Source organism: Emydura macquarii, unplaced genomic scaffold (assembly GCF_026122565.2).
Source record: "Emydura macquarii macquarii isolate MOO-44397 ecotype Brisbane River unplaced genomic scaffold, CSIRO-AGI_Emac_v2 contig_431, whole genome shotgun sequence".
Taxonomy (NCBI): domain Eukaryota; kingdom Metazoa; phylum Chordata; order Testudines; family Chelidae; genus Emydura; species Emydura macquarii.
Window position 1 is genome coordinate 7,061,975 of NW_027130568.1, and position 26,631 is coordinate 7,088,605.

The 26,631-nt window shown below is 38.9% G+C and overlaps 2 protein-coding genes across 4 annotated transcripts in view; one reads left to right on the forward strand and one right to left on the reverse strand.

Moving 5' to 3' along the window:
- The first annotated feature begins 198 nt into the window (after positions 1-198).
- Positions 199-8,758, forward strand: TIMM21 (translocase of inner mitochondrial membrane 21). Of its 2 annotated transcripts, XM_067537504.1 has the most exons (6): positions 200-1,247; positions 4,183-4,245; positions 4,348-4,445; positions 5,656-5,729; positions 8,034-8,139; positions 8,240-8,758. In XM_067537504.1, the coding sequence occupies exons 1-6, from the start codon at positions 953-955 to the stop codon at positions 8,330-8,332; spliced, it is 729 nt and encodes a 242-aa protein (XP_067393605.1). In that variant the 5' UTR covers positions 200-952; the 3' UTR covers positions 8,333-8,758. The 2 variants fall into 2 exon arrangements, with proteins under 2 accessions (XP_067393606.1, XP_067393605.1); XM_067537505.1 differs by lacking the exon at positions 4,183-4,245 and having other exon boundaries at positions 199-1,247.
- Positions 8,759-11,139: 2,381 nt separating this feature from the next.
- Positions 11,140-26,631, reverse strand: part of LOC137146300 (lysine--tRNA ligase-like) — a 30,521-nt gene continuing 15,029 nt past the window's right edge. Inside the window, exons 6-15 of one of the 2 annotated variants that reach the window (XM_067537502.1) lie at positions 25,155-25,341; positions 23,526-23,651; positions 21,721-21,840; positions 20,704-20,866; positions 20,105-20,278; positions 17,092-17,177; positions 15,945-16,030; positions 14,993-15,119; positions 13,483-13,626; positions 11,140-11,980 (exon numbers count right to left, since the gene is read on the reverse strand). In XM_067537502.1, the coding sequence (XP_067393603.1) occupies positions 11,933-11,980; positions 13,483-13,626; positions 14,993-15,119; positions 15,945-16,030; positions 17,092-17,177; positions 20,105-20,278; positions 20,704-20,866; positions 21,721-21,840; positions 23,526-23,651; positions 25,155-25,341 (1,261 nt within the window). In that variant the 3' untranslated portion in view covers positions 11,140-11,932. Of the gene's footprint in view, positions 11,981-13,482; positions 13,627-13,688; positions 13,926-14,992; positions 15,120-15,944; positions 16,031-17,091; positions 17,178-20,104; positions 20,279-20,703; positions 20,867-21,720; positions 21,841-23,525; positions 23,652-25,154; positions 25,342-26,631 lie in introns of those variants that run through there. The other variant, XM_067537503.1, reaches the window with a different exon arrangement.

Sequence of the window (26,631 nt, forward strand, 5' to 3'; positions counted from 1 at the left end):
CCACAAACAAATTATTCAACTGAAAAAAAAAATAAATAGAATTTGACACATAGGGGCAGAGTTACATCTATGCTGATCCAGTTGCTGGATCAGGGCCTAACTGTTAAAATAGATTTTACCACCCATCAGTTTCCATGATTAAAAACCACAACCTTAGGCCCTCCTCCTGCAAAGACAATGGGAGTAAACATGTATTTAAATCTTTGTGGGATTGAGGCCTTAATGTGATTAATTTTATTCACCCTAAAAAAGGAAGAAATACTTCCAAATATGTACTTTTACCACTTTATTTGAAAAACAATGGACAGTTTGCATTACTGCAAGGGACAATATTTTCCTAAGGAGAAGATGATTGGAAATATTTAAAAAAATCAAAAGAAAAAAAACACTACAAAACACATGCTATTTTTCAGTCAGAAGCGCTTAGAGTTAAAGAAGGTCAAAAACGTCTAGCCTCCCTAGCACTTTTTATGGCTGTCTGTTCCAGAACCAGTGGATTGAAATTAGTTTTGTGTCGGCTGTAATTTGACCTCAATAGGAGGAGGTGGCGCTTTGCATTGTGGTAGTTGTAGTCAATTTTCCTTTAAGGCACTATTAAGTGTAGATATGAGGAGAATTTCTGGGAACTACAATTCCCAGGGACCCATGGTATTTTTTCCTCCAGGAAACTTTGCAAACCGAAAATGGCGAGGAAGTTGCAAATGTCAGCGAGCAAAGGGTAGTTAATGTAGGTTTCTCAATTAAAGCAAATTAACAAAGTAAAAGCAAAACTCAAAGTAAGAGTGCTCCAATTCCGTTTCATTATAAGGTCTGCACCTACTATGCATATGTTGCTTAGGTACAGACTACAGTAGAATATATCTATGCAACAATCAAGGGACGCTTTAGTTCAGCTAATCTGCATAGATCTTATTTTGTTGGTAACATATTAAGACTTTTGTTTTGCCTCATCATGTTTTCTGCGTCGTTTATGCGAGTTATTCAGTGCACCGAGAAGTTACAAGTCTCCCCAGGGAAGTGGTTGCTTGTACCCCGTGGGAAGGCGCGTCTAAGGCCTTGGAGGTGTTTTAGGTGGGGGCAGGAAGTTGCCCACAGAGGATCTGTTTTGCGCCCTCATATGTTTCTCCAAGGTGCAAAACAAAATATCTGGACCCAGGAGGGCTCTGTGAGAGCTGAGAATAACAGCAAAGAAGTGTCTGTGCAAAGAAATAAAAAAGGAGGAGCACCCCTATCGGCTGCTGAGAAAGGTAAGTGGGTCTATTAGGAGCAACATGCATTGCTTAGAGATTTTTACTTGCAGGAGCTAGCTGCAGTGTTACAATTTTAGATTTAAGGCATCCAGAACTGAGGAATTAAACAGTGTGGTTCCTACAGCTGCAACTCATCCCTTTGTGCATATATTGCACTGTTTTGCATGATTCATACAGTGTTCATTTTAAAATTGTATATGTATATTACACAAACTGGGTAAAATTTCCCTTGGATTCCCACTTACAGCTCTTGACTTTTTTTTTTTTTTGGGGGGGGGGGGGCGAGGAGGAGGAGGAGGGGAAGAGTGGTGCCTGTGTATCTGAGGGAAGAATCTGACACATCAAGTGTCAGGAGGTGGGGAGGACTCTGAATACCTGTATACATTAGGGAAAAAACAAAGCCCATGTTTTGCTAATTCAGGTTCAACTTTAATGATGTTATTAGCAATAGGGTTTTTGTTGTTTAGAAAACTTTCCTATTGTAAAAGTTTGGCACACTGGACAGTACGGCTCCCACTGTGCAAATTTCAGCTTGTGTTTCGTATGCCATCATATCAGACCCTCTCTAATGCATGCTAAACAGCTAAGTGGCAGGCCTTTTATATTTAGACTAAGCAGGCTACATACATTTTGTAGGGTCCTTTTAAGTAACATGCAGTGCCTCTGCATCTGTCTCTCCAATTATAGCTGGATCCCCCCGTATGCATATTCTCATTCCCTTGCCTCGTGCCTGCTTGCCTGCAGTCAGCTTTTGATGCCACTCCAGCCCTGCCATTCCCCTCCCCCAAGGACCAGGAAGCGAAGAAAAAGTACAATTTTCCAAACAGAGAGTCCACATAAAGACTCTCAGGGATAAAATTGCTGCTACGAAGTGCACCCAAGTCAGATGGGATCATAGATGGGGAATCAGGGAAGAAGACACCTGGTTCAGAGTCCTTGGAAAAAAATGGTGTCCTTTGCAGCAACATATAGGACAAAGACTGATACAAATTCAAATGGACTGTTAATTAACTCTTCTAAAATCATTTTCTTCCTCCAACACACATTTTTCTTATTGACATCCTAACAAGACAGTCTTTGTTTGGGGGGGAGGAGTTTTGTATCTAATAATTTTCACATCTATGTATTAGATTGATGTTTGATCTCAGTTTCATCAATCCCTATTTAATATGGAGATTGTCACTCACTTTTGAGGATTTCTTCCATATGGCCACGGTGATGATCTTAGATTGAACAACATCCATCAAATCAAACTGAAAAAAAAACCTGAATGGAATGTGGAGGTGACTCAAACTCTATCACTGAATGACTAATATACAGGGAATTGATTGTCTGTAAGTGCCCATATAAATTCTATGTCCTTGTCATTTCATGAAGAGGCTGGGTTTAATGACTTAAGAGAGTGGTTTCCCTGCATTTGTGGGTTGTCTTGTCTGCAGAGAGCTGGCTGATCACATAGTATTGGCTCCTCCCTTTACAACTGATACAGCTTAAAAAAAAAAAAAAGTGAATGCTTTCCAGATAGTGCATTTCCATGTACGTTATTAATATAGTTGCCACTGACATTGTCATTTGATCACCAGTGGAAGAGAAGGTAGTCCATGTTGTTCCAAATGGGAAGGAAGGTGGCCCATAAGAGTCTTTGATGTGGTCCATGTTTAGGGATCCCAAGTTTGAGGTGTTTCAACTAGGTATTTATCCCCAGGAACTGCCTTGGGCTTTCATAATTCTTTGCTCACAGCTTCAATAGAATAAGTAAAATGCTAAACTCTGTAAATTTACTCCTCTGATGCAGTATTAATCCCAAAGAGATTCTACTTTCACTGATGGGCATGCCACATAAGTGAATATCAGAATTCGATGTCTTTATTGATCTTGAATGCTTTGAGCATCCATCAAGCAGTTTACAACATGTATCTTTTGTTACAATAGGCCAATTTAGTTCACTAACAGTTTTTTCTGTTTAGTTCCACTATTAGTGAAACAAAAATGAAATACTTTGCTTAGGAGTAGAGTAGGGTGAGAGGGCTTTTCTTGGAATTACAGTAATTCGGTCATCTATTTCTCACATTATTATTATTTATTATGGTTGTAATTAATGATGACAGAACTGTCATATGACCGTTGGCCCCTTGGTTCCTCCCAGTCATTCCTGGAGCAAGAAGTGATTGTTACACAGTTAGCTTGAGAAAGCTAAGCACTTTTCTTTGGACAAAACCTTCTCAGCTGATGAGAAGGCTATGGAAAGTTGGAGAAAAGAGGTTATTAAAGTTTCCTCACCAATTTGCACTTTGCTAAAAAGCACGCTTTATAATCCACACAAATTGGTGGTCTCTTCCCACTTCGCAACAAAGATTTTATAGCAGAGGCTGCAGTGAGGTCTCATCATAAGACTTCTTACTCTTGTACACTATGAAATATTATAAATAAACTACAGTTGACAAAATAAATAAAAGTATATGCTTTTGTGGCATCCTTGCTTTTTATTGTACACATACATAACTCCCCAAATTCAGTCTTAGTCATTAGTGTTGACTCTTTCCCCCATACCTTTGTTAAAAATTGCTATAAATAAATGTTGTATTGTACTGAATACTTTGCTGCTGAAAATGCATTACTAGTACTTAAAAGAAAATGACTTTGCATGTCAGCATGAGACCAATAGTACAAGTTGTTCTGGATCTTACAACTAATTGAAAGGCTTAAAAAAATTCTATTGGAACTGACATAACTTTTCATGGTCTCTTTATTTTATTGCTGAGATACAACAAAAGGAATTAAATAAAAGCTGATTTCCTTCTGCCCCCCATCAATATGAGACCTACTTACCAAAATGCCATTTGACTCTTAGACTGGCACATAGAAAAGAAGAAAATTATTTACATGATAAAATTATACTAATTGTAACTACTCTTTTTTCTCTCTATTACAGTGAAAGTAGTTGGAAGGGATTTTACCTATTTAATAGTGGTGCTCGTTGGGATTGGTGTTACAGGTTATGTAAAAATTGTATACCCTATAAATACATTTTATTCATTATTGTTCATCTGGTTAGATTAGTTCTCATTTTATTTGCTTTTGTTTCCCTCTATTTTAGGTGGTTTGTTCTATGTAATTTTTAAAGAACTATTCTCTTCCTCCAGTCCCAGTAAGATCTATGGCAATGCCTTGGAGAAATGCAGATCTCACCCAGAGGTTGGTTTTCAAGCCTAAATTACAGGTTCATATTTGAACAAAAGGATTTATTTTTAATTGTTTTACATGCTCTTTGAGTGGAAGGCTTGAACCATTAAGCTCTAAAGCAAGTCCCCATTGACTATTTCACACACTAAATATAGTGGAAATTGGCCCCCACTGAAGTACACCATATAGTTTCTGGCTGCTATCTTCACTGAATAGTGATATACTCTTATTATTTGTACTGTGGTACTGCACAAGAGTCCCATCAATATCAGAGCACCATTGTGCTAGGTTTTGTACAAATATACATGAAGATATAGCCCCCTCACCCAAAAAACTTAGTCTAATTTGAAACAAAGTGTGACTTTAACAAACAGTAGAGAGGAAGGATGAAGGTAACAGTAATAAGACCATGCAGTTTTATAAGTTAGCTATATACCAGTAAAAATAAACTAAAAGCTAAACCTTACAATCATATTTTCAGACAAAACCATAAATGTATATAATAGCTTTTCAGACAAGATTATTGGGAATGTCAGTGGGGTTCACCTACAAATAGCAAAAAACATTAGAAAGATGATCATAGAGATCTGTGCTTGGAAATAGGCTTATAGAAATTATAACCTCATTCTGGTGCTGTACCACAAAATCATATTTCATCTCTGATCTGACTAAACTAAGTTTGAAAATGTGGCTGATTTTTTGCTTTGGAACCAGATTTATAGAAATGACAAAACCTTTTGTTTTAGGAATCATTGCTATTTAGATTATTAAGTGAAGAGGAATTTATCTACATTTTAAATGTCAATTTTAAAATAATCAAAGACATTGTCTTGGAGGAGATGGGGGTGGCATTTTTGCTTTTTCTTTATATAGCGTAAACTTGGGAAGACTAAAATAAATAATATACATAAAGTAAAAGTTAGAATTCCTTCAGGTAAGATAGATGCACGTAATGCAGATCTTTATAGGATTTTAAGGACCATTGAATACTCTAGTTTATAAAGAAATTCATTGAAATATAGAAATACTATTTGATATGAATCTGCTGCTTTCTTCTAGTTTGTTTAATAAATTCTTGGGTTGTCACTATCAATAGTACACTACAAGTATTTGGGTGAAATGAAAATGATTTCAGATGGGGGAGCAGGAGACACCGACTAGAGTATCTGCTTGAATGTGAGCCTTTAGACATCCTATATCTCATCTCTGTTCCTTTTCTTAGGTAATAAGTGTTTTTGGTGAACCCATTAAAGGTTATGGTGAGCCAACGCGACGAGGAAGACGACAGCATGTCAGGTATTTGTCTGCATTTGTTCTATACAAATACCAATTTCTGCAAAGCTGTTTTGGGCCCTCGGTTACCTGTAGACAGATTTAGCTGCATAGTATATATATGACCCCTTTCATTTATAAGAGAAACTGAGTAACCTTATTTGCAGGGCCTCTTACATGACACTTAGCTAATGAGTGTTTGCTAGGGTTCAGGAATGTTCGGGAACAATTTTAGGTAGAAGATTTTTTCGAGTTGATTTTTCTTAGAGTGTAGAATTTGAGTTATTAGGGTTGCAAACACAGTGGCACTATTTCTTCTATTTATGGTTATGCTGATCTGATAACCCACAGAATTATTTGTAAATTGTAAAGTATTATGGTGGTATCTGTTTTGTTTTAAGCGTAGCTAGACCTTGTTTCCTGAACTGCCACCTATAAGAGCATTTTATTTATAAAGCAAAAGAGCAAGTTGGATAAGGTCTTTTAAAAGGTCGGCCAAGGATAGGTTTATTTTTCTTGTCCTATATGTAAAGATGCAGAAAGATCCTCTGTTCCAATTGGTCTAATTCCTTCCGTTGTAAGACTGGAAGGAAACTATAGGAACACCATAGTGATAGAATACTAAAATGAACATGCTTTATAAAAGCTTTAATATGGTACAGTGGAATGTCTTTACATCCAACATTGACTGCTTTTCAGTCATATAGTTCCTTTTTTTGAGGCTACGCATACACTATACACTAATCATTTAGACCTACCACAACCCCTTTGAAATGGATGTAATGCTCTGAAAGTGTGTAAATGTATTACATTCACATTTCTCTCATTTGTCATTCACTTGCTCTTGCTCTTCCTAAATTAAATTGTAAGCACTTTGGGGGTATGGACTTCTTATGTCTTAGTAAAGAGCCCGACACAATGAGGCCCCAATCTTCACTGGGGCCTTTGGGTTTCAGTTTACCAAAACCGAATAGTCTGAGGCAGATAGATGGGCCTGCACAGAAAAACTGTGCCTCAGAATTGTGATTTCTTTTTAAAAGGAAAAGAATTTCTACTCATAGTTAAAAATGAATTTTTTTAACAATATTGTGTGTCAGAAATGCTGTGCACAGTTGAGCTGCTGAATACTAAAATATAAAAGTTATAAGCGTCTGTCTTTAAAACAGGAACTGTCCTTCTATGGCCACAACTGAGTGAAGAGGTAATTGGTGTTTTTCTGTGATTTCAGTTCCAACTTTTTGCTAGGTGTGCATTTTTTAAAGTTAGCTTAGAGTCAGGACTTTTGAGGAAGGTTGCAATAAAGTCTGTGGACTGACCCATGATCTCAAAGGTCTCAAAATACCTATGGGCCTGCTCACTGGCTGACTGAGTATATTTCTGGATTTCTGAATCCAGAGTTACTAGAATGGGGAGGTCCCTTCAGTAGCATAAAGGTGACCTATTAGATCCCAGGCGGAGATGCTAGTGACCTCAATAGGAGTAGTTCCAGCTATGCAGTGCGATCATGCCTGACAAAAAGTCTTGGCTTACTCCACCCTTCTGGCTATCTATTGAGTAGTAGGAATCCAGCAAAATGCAACTTCTAAGATTTTATATCTACAAGCAAGTAATCTTTAGTCAGTCACCAAGTCTATCAAAGTTAAACTTCAGGGCCAATAAAACCACTGTCTAATTTTTTCAACTATTTACCAGCTTCCTGAAGCTGAATAAAACTGCAGGGGTCACAACAACCATTCTCCATAAGCATTAATTTGTTTTGTTTTCCAATCTTCATTACTAGAGTAATACATCTACCTCAGCATTCTTGCCCTTGATTTTTAACTCCCAACAGACAACTGATTTTGTGTGTGTGTGGTGCTAGAATCCACAGAATTTATTTGAAAATGGCACCTACACAATAGTTCCTAAAGTTAAACAACTTTTGCTGTTTAAAAGATCACTCCGATGTCTCTTGAAAGCACTGGACTGAATTCCCTCCCAACATAGCTAAGCAACTCCCTGTATGTGAGAGTGTTAACTCAAATACAATTTGTACCTTGAAAAATTCATTACAGTATAAATCAGGAAGGCCTCATAGTGTAAGGAAAAGGTGCCAGCCTGCTCTTTTTTTAAAGTAGCTTGTGTCTGACAAGTTACAACCATTTGTGAGCATTAAGACCTTCTGTCCTTACAATTACAATCTGGCATTGAGATATAGGTGAGATCATACACTGAGACAAAATTGCTGTCAGTACAGATATTTCACATAATCGTGCCTGCAGTGTACATGGTCTCTCAAACTGCAATACACAGAATGTGCAACATTGTATCCGTGTTCCTTTTTCTTAGTCACATTGAGTATGTGAAAGATGAATTGAAATACATGCGCTTGAAGTTCTACATTGAGGGCTCAGAACGGGGAAAGCAAGGGACCGTCCATGTGGAAATGAAAGAGGTAAAATTGTTTTAAGTAGTTATACAGTCAACCAGCATCACCTGATGCTTAAACTACTGAAGGGGAAAAAATAACCCTTGCATGTTTTTCCTTATTACAGAATCCTGAAAGTGGAAGATATGAGTACCGTTTCATATTTGTGGATATTGATGCCTACCCTAGAAGAACCATTGTAATTGAAGATAATAGATAGCAAAAGAGCCAAGTTATTGTGACAGTTCTTGATGAGTGCTGAATGATGCACAATCAGTGTACAAATGATTGCCTGGTGATGCAGTATGCCGTCTACAATTGAGCCATCTTATTCCCTTCCTTACACCAATGGAATCTCATTGAAGCCTTTTAGGTTGCAAAAGTGTAACTGGAGCTAAGAGTGAGTTGGTCACTATCAGTGTATTTATAATGCAAGTGTAACAGGATTTAAAATTAATCAAATTTTAAAGTAGCAGTGTCCTCATTTGTGGCAAAAAAAAAGTAATGAGATAGGAAAGAACTGTTATACAGTAAACTTAATGCTGGCTATTATTTCTACACACAACCCCTAATGTCTTCCAACATTTCAAAATTATTTTTCTTTTGATTGGATTTCTTCAATAAAGAAGGTGACATAAAAATGCAGAAAAATACATGTTCATTTATGTGCAGCGTCTGTGTTGATAGTGAGATAAAATAAGAACATCTCAACAATGCAAGGAGACTTTATTTCAGATGCAGCTATGAATATACATCACAGTGTTACAGGACTATGAGAGATGAATCAGGATAAAAAGGCAATAACAGCAGCCGCGAAGAAGTCTCAACAGAAGAAGGGAGCTACACATTTCTGAACTAGTCAGGCATGTAGGATCAGGTCCTGGCACTAACCCAGCAGAGGGGGCTTGGTTGTAGCAAAGCAGTCCTTAGGTAGCTATGGGGAGTTGCTGTAAAGCAGTACTTCATATTGTGGTTTCTAATATTTAATGGGAAGCCACTGTATATTAGTACCAAACTGGCATTGTTTTCTCTCTGGGTCTCTCCTTGATCAGACACTTTAGAGAACAGACCAAAATGACTAGTAACAAGCCTTCAGAGCTGCAGATCTTAATTCTTTAGTTGTGGTGCTCCTTAGAGCTCAATCTCTTTCCCCTATTTGATGAGGCAAATACCTCTGCTCTTCAGAGGAGGTTTAAGCGACACTTTTTTTTTGTTTAAATGACAAAAAAGCCAAAAGCCCTTGCTTCGCTTCTGTACGATCATCTGTGCCACAGGAGTTGTTACAGGCTGAGAAAGAGGATTTATTTGTTTTTTTTTTAAATGGGAGCTTGTGTGCTGATGAGTTGAGGGTTAAGGAGTTGCTCTGAGCACAGGAAGTCACACCCTCTTGCCCCTGCTGGATATGATCAGTCTAGGTCAGTGGTTCTCAGCCTGTTCACCATTGCGGGCCACATATTCAACTCTCTATGTGGGCTGCATCCACACAATATATATATACTACCTGTATGGTCCTGAGGATGTCACATGGGCTGCAGCTGTGTGCTGACTGGGCCACAAGTGGCTTGTGGGTTGAGAACCACTAGTCTAGGCTGACTGAGCAGGGGAGCAGTTGGGTGCTGCCGCCGCCTGCAGGGCTCCAAGCGACTGGGCCAAGGCCTCACAGTCAGGCTGCTACAGAGCTTTCAGTGGGGTGTTGGGATATGAGGGCAATGAGTTGCTGCAGATAGGGGAAGACACTCTGGAGAGGGAACCTAAAAAAGACAGTACCCTGAGCTAACTGTTGAGGGTCCTTTGGAAAAAACCTACAGGAAAATCATTCCAATGAAACAATTTACTGCCCCAAACATACTTGACAAATGCCTTTTTTTTTAATTCTGGTACTGGAAAGCTGGTATCCATTTTGTTCAATTTAAAAACTTGTCACCAAAGCAGCATTTAAAAACTAGAACATGTCAAAGCGAGGCTCCCAGGGATTCCATACTCTTGCAAAGAAAGCCAAGAGTGCATCCCGTGAGGTGTACACAAACTTTAAAAAACCATACAAGTAACAGCTTCAAAGATAGAATCCAGAATAGTTGAATGAAAAAGAACAGAATTTATTAAGTGGAATTCTGTTTTCTGAAGAAATTTCTTTCTTCAGCCTGAAGATTTATTTTAACAAATTAGAAGTTAAATCAATGGTTATACCTTGACCCCTAATGTTTTGGTTTTTTCTTACAGCAGTTGTATACATTCCTTTTGGTCAGACAACACAGGTGTAAAGTCTCAAATAAGAAAAACCAGAGAGAAAAAGTGATACTGAACAAATATATATTGACTGATTGCTTAGGGTCCTTCTAGTCCTTAAGTCTAGGCAATGTAAGTCTGTTAACATAATTAGAGTGAGGGCAGGTAGGTCTTCCCAGTTAATTGCCCAATCACTGTTCTCTTAACAGTTCTGAAGTGGTTTACTGGGCGGTGTCTTATATCTAGTCATAGCAAAAAACAAGCAGGACTTGAAAATAACAGCCCCTTTTGACTTAACACTAGTCAAACGGAAAACATGCCTTACATCAATTAGACAACCATATAGCAAATACAGAATTCATTAATACATAGCAACCCCACATCCTTCACAACAATTCTATACATTGTACGCTGGTAACAGAAAATAATGGACACAAGTCATAAGTATACAGCAATTGATACAAATCTGATTAACAGCAGCGGATTTTAATGTTTACCAGGTTATATGAAATAGAGTTTGGTTATGCTGAAAATCAGAGGCAGATTACAAGGTTAGTAATACCAACTAAGACTGACCAAACCAAATTCACATCCATGAACTTTAGTAGAGTGATAGAGAATAAGTTGTTTGCAGGGTTGTTGTAGCCATATTGGGTCCCACAATATTAGAGAGAGAAAGTAGTTGAGGTAATATCTTTTATTGGACTTATCCTTGGAAGTTGGACTTACTACTTGTATTCCTTAAAGGAAGCTCTTCAATGCTAAGAACTGCACAATTCAATTTTACTTACCAAAGAAGCCATTAAATTGAACGTGTGCCAGCTGTTTCTACAGCTCTCCTATTCCAAGTATAGGGGATAACTGTGGTAGCTGAGATTCCACCCTGTGGTAACTTTAATGACTACTATGGTAAGTAGAAATATATGCTTGTCATTCTTGAAAAGGTCATTTTCTAGAATAAAGGCAATGGTCTGAATTCATCTCTCATGTCACTTCATTGAAAGCAATGGACGGCAATGTCTTTCACACTGTCTTCCCAACCTTTAACATTCTGCTTTACTTCAGAAACTGCAGCAATCTTCAAATCTTACATCATCACATGGCAGCAATAACAAGTAATCCACAAAGGCAATGTTTCCTGTACACGATGGTGAGTTGCACATTATGCTTCTCTGCTTGTGTCTATCTATTCCATTCTTATAAGCAGGCACCATACTGAAGTTTACAAGCGACCTGCTCTCCAAGGGTTCTTTAGTCAGTACAAGTACAGAGCAGATAGCCACAGCAAAGGAAAAATCACCACACACATGCAGTGGGCAGATATAATTTTAAGCCTGCTAACCTTGACTGTACATTCCATCTTGAAACTTTTTATCCCTATACAGTACTTTTCATTTACAAAGTATGTCATTATGTTGTTAGTCCAGTTAGTAAAATGCTATGTTTTTGCAGTAGAGTAACTCTGTATTAATGCATTTTTCTTTAACAAGTTTTCTCAAAGCTCTTGTAAATTTCCATGTGAAATGTTGACATTATTAAGTTAATTCTTCACCCTTTACCTCTAAGCTCTCCTTCGGTTCTCTTCTTTCTCTGATTAAGGTTTGTTTTCAATGGGCTTCATTGCTGGGAAGAACAGCACTTCCTAAAGTGGGAGGGGAAAAAGACACACACACCACAAGATGGTAAATCAGTGGTGCCAACCCCAAAGTTTGAAAAATCATGAGTTAGGCCCCCAAACGTCACGAAACTGGATTAAAAATGAGATTTTAAAAAAATGTTGGGTTTCTTATTAATTGTCTTTCAGTTTTTGAGCCTCTTCAGTGTACTTGGGTCACCTTTTCAAGCTTCTCTCTGCAACTACAAGGGCTAGAAATTTACTTAAAGAAGAAGAAAGCTGAGGTTCTCACCTAAACGCTTGTCTCCTAGAGCTGAGATAAATTAAACATCAACTATCACACGATTTGCAATAAGATTGCAAGAATTTGCAAGACTAGTTATTAGCTTTAGATTCACCTCAGTTAGTTTGATAAAACAAACTCTCAACCTGATTCTTATTTACAATCAAGACCCTTTTACCCTGTTCTAGTAATAAAGGAGTCCTAAGGTGGGAGTAAATTATATTTTCAGAGCCTTTGTGTAAGTGAGAATCAGGTCCTTGATCTTCTGAATGCCGCACAGTGGACATTGGAAGTGAAGGCTCTTTACGTTCTCAAAGCCTCTCAGCACCACTGACCGGAGATGCAGAATTAAGGTACCTACTTTAAGTTGTGGTAACACTTGACAACTCCTGCTCTCCTAATTCATGGTCTGGACTGGCATTGGTATTTGCCTCCAAGACCAGTCATCTGCCCCCGTGTCAAGGATAAGTTCTATACAGTTGTCAAAAGCGGTACTGACAAAGGTAATATAGTTGTTTTGTATGACCTATCACCAGGCAGCCACATTTGGCCCAGATGAGGGTACAGGGACAGAACATAGCTGGTTTCTTAGGTACTGGGGGAGGAGGACACACTTCTAAAATATATGCTTTTTGAATTTGTCCTTATTGCTAGTGACCTATTGTAATTTACTGCAAGAAGCTGTAGGTGTCTAATGCTGAAGTACAGAACTGAGCTTTATATACTGTACTGCTTTTCAGAGAGCTGTAGAATACACAAAGAGACAGATCAATGGTTCCCAACTTTTTTTGTTAAATCCACCCACAGCATGACAGAGGTGTGCTCTGTTGCAACTGCCAGATGTCACCTTTTTCTGAGCAGAGATGCTGGGTGGTATTAGCGTGGGATCAGGCTTCACAGCAGCCTTGCTGTTCTTTCCACCCCGCCACTCATCATAAAGGGGAAAACTGAAGCATATGCAAACATGCACTAAGCTGCGACACTTGCAGTAAGGCTGCACGTGCAACCCTGTGTGGGCTTCCCATTTCCTGGGAGTAGGGCACAGCTCAAAGGTTAAGAAAAGCTGCGGTACAGGGCATTTTATATATATAACATATCCTCATTTCTGCCTGCTTTACAAACAGCAAAGAGCTGCGGGGAAGCAAAATAAGATTTTGCCTTTTAAGAAAAAATTGCAGAATAGTTACCATAGGCATGAAAACTGCATATCTACCTTTTGCTGTTTTCTAATTACTGCCTAACCCACCTTAATGTTGTTGGAGTCTGTGAGGAACATGGCAAGACGATCGATTCCTATGCCCCAGCCAGCAGTAGGAGGAAGTCCATATTCCAGTGCTGTGCAGAAGTTTTCATCAATACTCATGGCTTCTTCATCACCTGCTGCTTTAGCCTAAAGGGCCCAAAACAATATAAACATCTTTGAAATATCTGTTTGGTAAGCCTCTAGGCACTTGTAACTCAGTGCTAAAGGATGTGCAGTACCAGCTATATTTAGTGCCACTCAATGTTCCAGGTAACACCCTGACATTCTACTGACAAGCACTGCTGAAGCTGCAGCATTTTCTGTCAACAGGAACAGGCTGGTGTTTATTGATTCAGTCTGGGTAGCTGCTGTCTGTATCTCTTCTTGACTGAGTTACAGTTGAGTAGCAGAGCTGCAGTCCTTATGGACCTATATAAACACATGGTCTTCAAATAAAGATGCAACACCTATGATTAGTTTCTCCCCAAGATAAAAAATATTCCTTTAAAAATGTAAGTATTCACAGCAGCCCAGAGGGGATAGATTTGGTTATGACTATGGGTGAATTACTCCATAGGTTGATGATGGTGGGAGACAAGATGGTCATTCACTTTTAGGAAGGTCGTCTGCCAGACAATTCACCAGGTAACACTAGATTACTTTCCAGCTGGCTAAAGTGTCCTTGGTGAGGCTGTCTAAGCAGGGAGGATTCTTAACCCCAGAATGTAAAGTTCAGGGATACCTCAGGTTCTTCCTGTAGAGCAGACTTTGCTGGGGAATGGACAAGGCAGCTAAATTGTGGTATGCTCTGTCAGTACATTCTGCCTTCGAGTCTTAGGACTGAAATGTTAGCCAAATACAGCATCGTGTGAGATTACACAAATACCGTATGGCTAGGAAGTCAAAAAGCACAGTACAGTTTCTGATGCGGATCCCTTCAAAAAGATAACTGGCAGTGAGTGTCATGGGCCCAGAATATCTTGAAGTACTAAGCACTACATATAAACTTTCCCTACTGCCTCTGGTAACTAGAAGCATTGGGCAAGGGAAATATAAAAAAATCAAAATTAAAATTATTTTCTTTATAATTTGGGTTTTTAGAGAAAACACTTTTTCCTGCTTTCTGAAAAAGCTTATAATATGGTAAATAAATGTAGACAAAAATATCTGTGGATGTGAAAAGAATCCATCTTTTACCATTCTGCAGTAATACCACAGGGTTTTTAAATCAGACAGATGACAAATAAAAGGCTCAAAGGATTTTTTAAAACTATATCTTACTCAAGCCCAGTTTAAAGCAGATGAAATTTAGATGAAAACCTCCTCTGAGTTAAGTGCAGCAAAAGTAGTCCAACCACTAATTCAGGTTCAGTGTAGAGAACACAGATCAGTTCAGCATTTGGCTCAACAACATATTGCTTTTTGGCTGTTAATTTTCAAGGCAAGAGTTTGCATTCATTGATTTTAAATGTAATATTTTAGTTCATACTGTTGTAATTTTGGAGAATGTTACCTTAGATTGTTCCTTAAAGAGCTCTCTTTGCTTCATTGGATCATTGAGCTCAGTATAAGCATTGCAAAGCTCCTTCTGCATCACAAAGAGTTCAAAACGTTCACTCAGGCCTTTCTCTGAACGATGCCTGGTTAGAAAGACAAATTGTGAGGCACAACATTTTGGTGTCCTGCTGCAGATCAGGATCAAAAAGTCCAATGAAGGGTTCAACTCATACAAACAATTTAGGGTTTGAACTTCATTTTGGAACATCTTTCCCCTAGTACCATAAAAAGCCACTTAATTATACCATATCCCAATTATTTTCTGAAGTAAAATTGTTGCATACTTATTAGAGCTTTGGGAAAAAAACTCACTGCCAGCAAATCAGAGCAAACACAGTGCAATTGTCATGGAAATTAAACATTTTCCAGAGTTGGTTTTGATTTTTTATCTTCCCTGTAACAACCACTCTTCTCTCTTCCAGGGGGTGAAAAAGTGCCTGTGAAAATAACTGTTTCCTCTAGAAATGGCCTTAACCAGACTTCCACTTTTGTGCCCTCAGTTTTATAGGTGAAAATAAGTGAGAACATAATATAGGTAACAGACATCTATGTAGTCGGTTTCTAGGAGCAATCAGGTTACTCTGGAAAACTTAATGACCTAAATTGCACACGCAAACATTTCTGAAAATCTGAACCCTAAGTATTTATGTGCTGTAATTGTGACTGAGTGTGGTTCCATGAAGGTAATGTACCTTGAAGGGATTCATTTTGCTGGAACTCAAAACCCTCTTAACTGCAGCTGACTAACTTTCATACCATAGTATAACAAAACAATGTGAACAGAAGTCACAATTTAGCTTTCAATAGAGAAACATGGTTACGAATAGATTGCTTTACTGAACCCTGAAATTAATTGAATACATGGTTAACTCAAGTTTAAATCCCAATACTGCACTGAAGTTACATACCATTTAGCCAGCGGACTCATGATCTGGGGATGGTCGCAAATGAATGTGGGGTTGATGCAGGAAACTTCAATAAACTCACCTACCAACTGCAAAGAGACAGAGGATTCTGTTTTTCCATTTTATTTGCATTTCACTTTGTTCTTAGCATCATCTCATTATCCCAGATGGCACCAGTAGGATTGCCATCCATCCTAATATTGGAGAGATCAATTCCAATTGTGCAGGGCCAACGAGTTTCAAGGATATTGGCAGTCCCTAAAACCACTTTGGGGGCATATTGGGGAAGACATTGAATCCAAGCCCACTTTTGGGGCTCACTTTGAGAGGGAAACTGACAGAAAATGTGAGAGAATGAGGGGCTATGAAAGTTAACACTGAAAATACGTTAAAGTGGTAGTAGAACCAGGAGAACTACAGAGCTCAAAGACTATTGGATAGAAAGGCTCAAAGATCAGAGTCACTTGACTTCATCAATGATGGAAATAAGGCCTTAAGAGGATGAGAATGGAGAAAAGACCTCACAATTTGGCCACTGTCAGTGGAGCTGGGGAGAAGCGTAGGTCCAGAAGAGAGTTATTGAGGAGAAATAATGATAGTGGGAGTAAAAAGGAGAAAGAAATGTATAATCCATTCTAATATTTTGAAGATTTCAAAGGGACCTCACGGAGTTAAGCACACAACTCACATTTGAAAATCTCAGCTTTAAGAACCACAGCTGTAATCACTCTAGTTAATCATTAGCATAGTATATGCAATATGGCATAACCAATGTACACATTGTCTAGGCTACTTGGGATGTTGTCAAACATTTAGTTGAATACACCAGAATATTTCTGAAATTAAAGACATCCATTCCAAGCAAACTAAAATATCTCTAAAAGATCTTCTAAAAGAACCATATGATGAAAATATCTTTGATCAAGTTTCAGTAAAATTTCAGCCAAGTTTTTTAAATATACATATTGTATATAGATCTGTGATTTATATATACAATATTATATATAAAGAACTATAAAGAAATATGAATTGATGTCATCCCAATACATTCAAGCTAGCATGTTAAGATTTTTCTTAAGTATTACGTAACCAAAAGTTGGAAAACGGAGCAAAAATGATATGTAAGAGAAAAAAATAAAGACAAAAAAACCTTATCTAGAAGTCTTGCTGTAGTCCGAGGAGGAGAACACTGGATTCCCTTCTTGAAACACAGCTTGTCAAGGAACTGTTCGGCTTCTGCAAATGGAAATTACAATTTTGTGTGTGAATAAAGGAGCTCGGTTATGAATGAATTTTGTTTGCAGTGGAACAAAAGAAAGATACATTTCCTCACAACATTCAGTATTAACTGCTGCTTTCAATTTAAATTTTGACATAACAGAAATAAACTAGCTCTGGAAGTAGCCGTAGATAAGTTTGTAAGTGTCTCCATAAAGGAGAGAGGAGAAGGAACTAGAAAAGGAAAGTGTCAGGGAATTTATAGTTAGTGAAAAGTGTCAGATTTTCAGGCTAGCTCAGCCACGTACAAACATTTCCCTCTCCACAGACCAGGTATATCATGGGCAACAGCTTTCTCCATTTCCCCCACAATGGACCCCTGCCCTAGCCTTGAGGTCAAGGGAGACCGGACAGGGCAATCTCTACTCCTGTTTGGTCTTTGCCCTTTTAAAGCTGAATTTCTCAACAAAGGTGCCAGTTAAGATGGCGGTTTCTGCAATACCACAGCCTGTCCAAAAAGGCTCCAACTTATTCAGGTAGGCCACTGCACCACTGTCATCTGATTCAGAGACAACTCTGTGTCACTTGGATTCCGGGCCCCATTTGAATCTGTGACTGAGATGAATGACCCTATACCTCACTAATTCCCAGAGACCACTGAATGTCAGGGCTGATCTTCACTGCAGTGTTAGCTTCAGCTATAACTTGACTGTTGCCCTAATCTGACTTTCACCTAGAAACAAAAATCTTGAGCTCAAGTTCTAGCTTTGACACTGTAGCTAGTAATGCTGGTGGGGAAAAACAGCTACTCTGTGCTGCTAATACCAACTGTGCAGTTCAAGTGTTATTTCACGGTGCAGCCACTCTCACTAGAGCTAGGCTAACTTGAGAGGAGTTAACACAAGTGTAGATAAGTTGAGCTGTGAAGACATACAACGAGCTAATTCAATTCTCCTCTATTTCCAGAGCACGTTCATGTTTCTGCTTGCTCATCTTAAATCACCTGCTACCATTCTTGAAAACCATTACAGAATAATCATGTTTATCCAATCTCCATTTAATCACAACTCCCTTTTATCTGAGTCACAATTATGTTCCTCAGCATGAATTGCTTTCTTAAGTTACTCCCCTTAATTCACTTGACCTCCATTGCACTTTTTTGGATATAAACCAAGTTGTACTGCATTTGCAATCTTAATTGTAAAGTGACACTTCTGTGTTCCATTGAAAACTCTGTAATTTCATGCATAATGTTGTGATTTAATAGCCCCCAGGTGCACACACTAAACACATGGTTGAATTCATCCTAGAATTTTGCTGTGTTTCATTAGCGTTACATCAGCAGAGGAGCTTGAGAGAACTGCAGCTTTGTATTCAGTCTAGGGTGGTCCATTATCCTGCATTTAATAACACAAGCCAGTTCCAAATGGAATATCTCTATCCTCTAGACATCACCAGCTGCTTTCCTTGCATAACGATGGACATTTAGATCAAGTGCTGTGTACAGTTCTTTTGTTTCCTTTTACACAGCTTCATGGTCAGAATGTGGGAAAGCAAAAGTTAAAGGGAAAGAAAGCAATGACTGAGAATTCCATGCCCCCAACCAGAAAGGAGCTCTTCTGTCAGCCACCTTCCTGCCCACCCCAGTTACAAGCACCATCTATATAAGCCACTTTACCCCTGTCCCTTATACTTTCCCCAACCACCCCTTCTTTTGCCTGACATTCCTTCACCTCTTCCCACTATTCTAGGATGTCTGCCCCCTCTCATCATTCTCCACTTCCTTCCACCATTCTCTTATGTCCACCCCTTCCTCTAACAGCCACATCTGTATTTCTTCTCTCTCCCCCTTCATCCAGTATTCCACCCACTGTTGATCTTTTCTTCATCCTTGGCTCACTCTCTCCTCGCCTCTTTTATTCATAAGCTTCTATTCCCCCCACTCCCTTAAACCTCATTGCATTTCTATTCATGTTATTCCACACCAAATATCACTTTTTTTTTTTTTTTGCTTTAAAAGACTCAGCTCTAAACGGAGAAACCCATCTGTCCAGTGATTCTAATAGGATGAGTGTGAGCAGAAAGCATAAACCATGAACACAACCTCCACTGGCTGAGGTCTGGGAGTCCTTAGCAGTTTTCACCATCATCTCAAAATTTGCTTCACAGGACAAGTTGCAAGAAGAATTGCTATTCCCATTAGAGCCAGAAGCATGTGTCGAATAAGATGAACTAGGGCAGCTCCTTTTCCTTTCCCCATTACTGGGGTAGGGGATCCCTGCCCAAGAACATCTCCTAACTCCCACCAAGGAGTTGGGCTCCCGTAGCAGGAAGCCAGCTACTTCTTCATTCCTGCCTTGTGGCTCCTCTTGCACAGGGCAGGAATAAAGAGTCCCACTAACCTGAAGAATTCAAGGGTCACTTCACATCATTTACACTGGTATTTATTCCTGATGCTTCACCTACTGGACCTGGGTAGGAAGTAATTCATGCTAATATAATCATGCAAATTAAAATTGTGTGTTTGTGCAACCATATAAAACTTTTAAAATTACTAAATCACATTTCTTTAACACCAGCAAAGAATAGAACATTTCTGTCTCAAAGGAATGTTCGGGAGAAAGGTATAAATAAGTGAGGGAAAGTGACTAAATAGAAACACACACATTTTAAGGTAAATATTGGTATTAAGGTTGAGATGCACACAGACAATTCTTTCCTCACCACAGAGGTGAAACATAACCAGGGTGTGAAATGCATGGTTACTGAGCAACAACAGACAAGGCCAAGAAACTAGAGAGTATTGTGCAATCGCAAATCCTGTGAGACAACTATTTCTTTAGTGATCAGTGAAATGTCAAATAACTTAAAAATGAAAATGGCTTACTACTTAATTCATTACATCATTCAATATCCAGAGACAAGCCCTGGCAGATTTAATGTACCCTCAGTATCCAGACTTCCTGGTGCTGGCAGTTTTTCTCCAATGGCTTTCTCCAGTTCTTCCATCATGCTGACTCGTTTAAAAGGAGGACTGAAGTCAATTTCTATTGCCTTTCCCTCAGGGCCATCTGGATGGTAAGTGATCTTGTAATTACCTGTCACATGCTTCACCATGCCTTAGGAGAAGTAAAATGTAAGGTGTCAGAAGTCATCTTAACCTGACTGAATTCCTGGACTTTTACACAAGCAGCTGTAGTATAATTTGCAACATGATGTCTGTTATGATCAAGAGATATGGTTATACCAGACGTTACATGATAATCATATACAGCAAATGTATTTATAAGAGGGAAGCCAGGGAAATTTTTCTTCTGCCCCCTCGTATCTTGTTCCCTAGGCCTAATTATACAATATTATCCAAGCCGTGGACGTATTATCCCTCTCCTCCCCTTTATAATTGTGAATTGCTTGCATTTTTATTTGGTAAATACAAGTTATGTACCTTTTTCCACATCTTTATGGTCTTTGAGTGGCTCTCACCAACCCAAACCATTGAAGTTATTCATTAATGAATGTGTACAATCATCACCCAAGGACATACCTGACAGCAGCTCTTCAGTGATGACCATGAGGTCATTGTAATCTGCATAAGCCATGTAGAACTCACACGTAGTGAATTCTGGGTTGTGGGTTTGATCAATTCCTTCATTTCTGAACTGGCGTCCAACTTCATATACCCTCTCCAGACCTCCAACTACTAGCATCTGAGAAGAAGATCCAGATATTCCCTAGTAATTTGCTTGTCATGAAAAAATCAATTCTACATTACAAGTGTCTAACAAAGGATGATTAGCCCTAATATTCACCATATGTTAGGTGAAGCAGTATGTTTGGGGATGGTGAGCTTTGCAATTTCTTCCTGCCAATTCCATATTGCAGCCCTTCATTGAAATAATAAGAGCCAGCCTAAAATTAGAGTCCAGTCTTGCAAACCACCTGTCAATGGAACTCTCAGTCACTGCCTGTTGCTTTCCAACTGCTGGTTTGCTGTGGGAGAGGGTTTACTGAATGGGGTCTTTAGTATTTGAGACTGAGTTCCCAATATAAAAAACATGGGTTTAGACTTCGTGTTTTATAAAAGATGTTTTGCAGGTATTTGCTTTTCCTGAGTGTAAAGGAACTGCAAATGTTACAGGCGGACCTGTGAAGAATTAGGTAGCTTTAAATCATACTGCATCACCATTGTGAGAGATATGATTCAGTGATTCCTGCCTATCCACACAGGAGTGACACTGCTTCCTAAGTCAAATGGATATACTTAGTCACTACAGAACATTTCCAAAACAATTGGTCATTGCTAGCAGTATAATTTGTATTTGTTGACATTTATTTTTAAAACGTTAGTAATCAATCTACCCATGGGAACCTCTTGATTTCTAGAAAATGAAGAATATGCATTTCACATAGTGGAGTCCAAGTTCTTGGGCTTAACCTGCCTATAGTATTATACAGAAAATACTATAATGCAGAAATATATGGATATTCTTGTTCTGTGGGAAAGTGAGAGCATTACATATCATTGTTAGGTGTGTAAGCTGATATTATATAGTTGCTGCACCTTGTGGTATAGTTCAGGAGCTATCCTCATGTACAGGTCCATGTTGAGTTCATTGTGATGTGTGATAAAAGGTTTGGCAGCTGCACCACCTGCTATCATGTTCATCATGGGAGTCTCCACCTTTAAAAGAAGAAAGAGCTTATATGTCTTTCTAAAAGATATTCTGTAGCTCAAGCAGAAGTTATTGGCCTGATGCAGAAAATATTGGCTGACGTTCTATGGCCTGCGTTATATGCAGGGAGTCACACTAAATGACCACAATGGTCCCTTCTCGCCTTAAAAACCTACGAAAGAGTAATTTCCTTACAACATGCCAAGCAGATAAGAAGCAGAAATATGAGCCATTTAGATTGGAGACACATTACATGTTTCCACGTGGATGCTTTAATGGGAGTTTGACCACCTGAGGGATGAGTTCAGCCTATTATAGTCAAGAAATAAATTAACACTTCTTAACCATAATATGTAAAGGGAGAAAAAGTACAATAACATCAGCTGTAGAAAAAGATTTTCACCCATATTGTCACTAGTTTGTAATAAAAAGCAGCCCCTCCCAAAAAAGTTATTTTTCCTACCCATGACATTTTTATTCACAAAAGTAAAAGGTGAGTTTCTCGCCTGCAGAAAGAAACTGTTTTTTTTGTAAATGTGATGAGTTTCTGACTGGCACAAATCCACCTTTTTAAATTTTGCACTAAAAAAATGGTGTTGGAAACAAAGATGTAAGGGGGCGTGAGGGAGAGACTTCTCAGTTGCAAACTCAATGTTCTAGAATGAGTCACAGAAAAGGAGAGAACAAGGCCCAGCTTCACCAGTACCCTCTTAAGTACATTTGTACTAAGCACGCAAGTAGAACTATTGGTTTCAGAGGGACTACTCACCAGCTTAAACTTACATACACAGGCTTTGCTGGATAAGGCCCTATAACTAGGTCACACTATAAAATGCATCTTTTTTTGTTATAGCATTCCAAAAAGAACTTGAATGGAAGAAAATTCAGTGGCACACACTCAGAACTAACAGCTAAGTGATTAAACCTAGAAGAAGAGACAGACTTGTCTTGGGGTAACATTTGCAGAAACGCCTTTAGGTAGGTCTACACTGCAGCTGGGAGATGTGATTCCTAGCATGAGTAGACAGACTTGCACTAGGACACTAAAAATAGCAATGTGGATGTTGCAGCACGGGTAGTGACTTGGGCTAGCTAGCCAAGCTTAGACGCGGGGGGTTGGGGAGGCTTGGACTCAGACATCTAGCCCAAGCCCATGCCACAACTTCCACACTCCTATTTTTAGTGTGCTAGCTTGAGCAGAGCTAGTGTGACTTTGTCTAAACCCACACTGGGAATCACACCTCCCAGCTGCAGCGTAGACATATGCTAACGGACTTAGGAGTAGTCTCTGACAGAACATTGTTACCATTGGAGAATGCAGATTCATCAAAATGGAAACGTTTCATGGAGAAAGTTTGATTTTGGTGATGTTGCAATGGTACCCAGGTAGGAATCCATCAAAACTGGGGCCATGTCCTGGGTATGGGGTGGGAGGAAGCCAAAGTCTTCAAAAGTAACTAATAATTTTGGGTGCCCAAGTTAACCAGTTTCTCTTAAGGTGTCTTGTCAGAGAGTGCTAAGGATCTTCCAGTTGAAAATTAGACCCCTTTAATGTGTCTCAGATTGGATGGGCACCCAAAATCATTTGTCATTTTTTAAAGTCTTGGCTACTAAAATATTAAGTATCTGAATAATTACAGAACACGTCATAACATAGTGCAACCATCATGTCAGTTATCTTCTCAGGCCACACCTCAAGAAATCCAAGATCATCCAGAAAGTTTCGTAAGTAAGTGACAATTTTAGTCCTGGTAATAAACTTCTGCCTCACATTCTCATTCATAATCAAATCCAGGTAACGTTGACGATATCTGGTCTCCTACAACAAATCACAAAAAATGATGATGATAATATAGATAATGATGAACCCCAATAGCCAGCTATTAAATCAACATTCAAAATTAGTCAAGTTACTACTCAAGTATGCAATTTCTTTTGACTCAGGTATTTCCCTCAGTAGGAAGAATAACCTGCATTCTTATTCCAGAAAGGAGCGAGAAGAAAGCAGATATGTTACAATCTGCCAAACAGAAATCCAAATTGGAAAAAAAAAATGTAAATTAAATTTATGTTTCAGTTTAACTGTCCCGAATTCCTTCCTCTTGAAACACCATATTAACCCAGTATAAAAAACAACATGGATGTGTTTGTGGTCTAAGTTCAACCTTGGAATACCTACAAATACCTAGACTCACTTGAACTGTACATTCAAATTAAGCAGGTCCTCTCAGCCTTCACAATACGTATATTTAGTGCCATGAAGATCTCTGAGATGTGGTCTTTTGTAGGGGACTGTAGTGGGCTTCAATTGGGGGCCAGCAAGCCTAGTGGTTACGTCATGGCCAAACTGTCTGTCTGTGTCTTGAGTCGACTCTTCCAGGCAGCCTGGAGGCCCCTAGAGTCCTCTGGGATCTCTCAAGTGGCTGCGGGAGGCAGAAAGGGAGGAGGATCTGGGTCCTCACCCTCCACCGGGTCCCAGCTGAGGGTTCAACGGGAGAGAGGTGGGGGTGGTTCAGTCCCTTCTGTCTCCATTCCAAATCAGCCTCTATGGACTGCTTCCTACCTTCTGTTTTCTCTTCAGTTTGAGGCACAGCCCCAGCCTTCTACTTGCAAAGTCTCAATAATTCAGAGCCCCAGCTGTTAGGAGTGGGGGATAGCGAGGCTTCCCAACTCACCCTCAGAGTCCAGTTTTCCCTGACTAGGAGGAATAAGGGGGAATGGCAGGAGGGGAGTGTCAACCATGTCTTACTCACAGTACTGGTCCTTCCCCTGTCACTTGCTTTGCCTCAATGGATACAGCCTGTCTGCCTCACTCACCTACCTGACTGCCAGAACTCGCTTTTAAGGAAGTCCTTCATAAGGACCATGCCCAGCAACTGCTGACGGGCAGCCTTCTTGTCCAGTACTGCTCCTCCACTCTTTTAACCTTAGCTGCAGTCTGTAAACCCCATCACAGGGACCTTCATAACCCAACTTTCTATCAACTTTGCTTGGAAATAACTACCCAGATAGCCTTGTACAAATTTTCCCCATCCCTCACTGTGCAAGCTGGCTTCTGCTCTCCTCTACCTTGGCAGTGGCTGAAATTCCGTGAAGGTATTTGCATGCACACTATTTGTAAAGCACTATTTGGCACTTTGGGCTGAAAAGTTTTATATTAATGCAAAGTATTACAAGAGAGCCATAGCTTGGGTTTAAACCGCATAGACAAAAAACCAGGCTAACATGAATTTACCTATTCAAAAGAACCAAAAGTAAATCCCATGGAACAATTGCTTCTAGGCTTCTGGGTTCCCTAGCCAGTGTCCCTGATTGAAATTACCTGATCTTTGAGTCCATAATGAAGATGAGGCAACATATGCAGGCATGGTGACAGCAAAGTTATTTCTGTAGATATGATGCTAAGTTCTCCGTGCCTGGTTTTCCCAGGATATCCCACAACTCCTATGATGTCCCCTCGCCGCACCTTATCTATGGTCTTCATGAAAAGGTCTTCAGACTTAAAAAATCTGACAAAAAGAAGTTGCTGACTTAGAAATGCAGAATCCTTTCCAAACCGTTAGCTTTCTGTCTAAAGTAGAAAATAACTTATTGCACAGTTAAACTAAAACCATCCTTGTAAATAGTCACTCTAAGATATTTCTTTCTTGGTTGAAATATAGTTATTTATGGCTATTGTGGGATAGAATATAATCGATTACAATAATTTAAATCAAAGCTCATCTAAATGAAATTCACTATTAATTTACACTAATAACTAACTGCATAAATGTGATTGAAAAGATCAACTTTAACTACACTATTCAAATTCCAGAGTTATTTTGCATTTTTTGCTCATTGATACTATAACTATTCTGAAAAGGACCTCACTAAACCACTGGGTTAGTAAGCAGAAATTAAAATCTCATCATTTTAGGAACATAAGCAATCATCAAAAATAAATAAATAGAAAAATACAGCAAATATCTAAAAGATTCTTTCAGATTTTTGCACAAATTCATGTTGACTTTACATCCCTTTTGTATTTGCTTTCTGCAATAGTCTAACAAGAACAGGAAGATTTGCCCAAACAGTACATTTTAAATGAATACTGCAGAAAGCAACTTTCAAATTCCTATTCACAAGCATGCACACCAGAAAACTGGATTTTAAGAGTCACACTCATGCATTCAGGAAACACATCCTCAGCTGTGGTAAATCAGTATTTCTCCTTTGACATCAAGGAACCTATGCCGATTTACAGCTCCCATTTAGCTGTAAAATCAAAATAGAACAAAAAAGAACAGCAAACAGTTCAGGAACAATGAACAAGCTGAAATAGGTTAGCATGCAACTTTCAACAAATAATTTCTAAGTGTAAACAAATTTACAGAAGCTAATCTGTTTATGTATAATTCATGAGCAGAAAAGAGCCAAAGCTGACTAACAATTATTCACAACATGTATTTTGCCCAGCCAAATAGTAAAAATACTTAGCCTTTAATTAGGGTCTGGTTAGAAGCTGATTGAAGTGAGTGGGGAAACTCATCACATCAGTGGGCTTCAGGTCACCCCTGTAGAGCTTTATACTGTACAAAGCATTGTGCAAATATTAAGTAATTAAACTTCCTAGAAGCTAATGAGTAGCTACTTGGAAGAGCATCATCAACAGGAGGTCAACACCACAAAGTTCAGGGTGGTTTGGATCTGAATTTCAGGTTTGGACCCACAGAAAGGTTTGCTTCCTTCTAGTACTGAACAAGGAACTTCATTAGAATAAGGTAAACAGATTTATTCTAAAGCTACTCCATCTCTCTTTC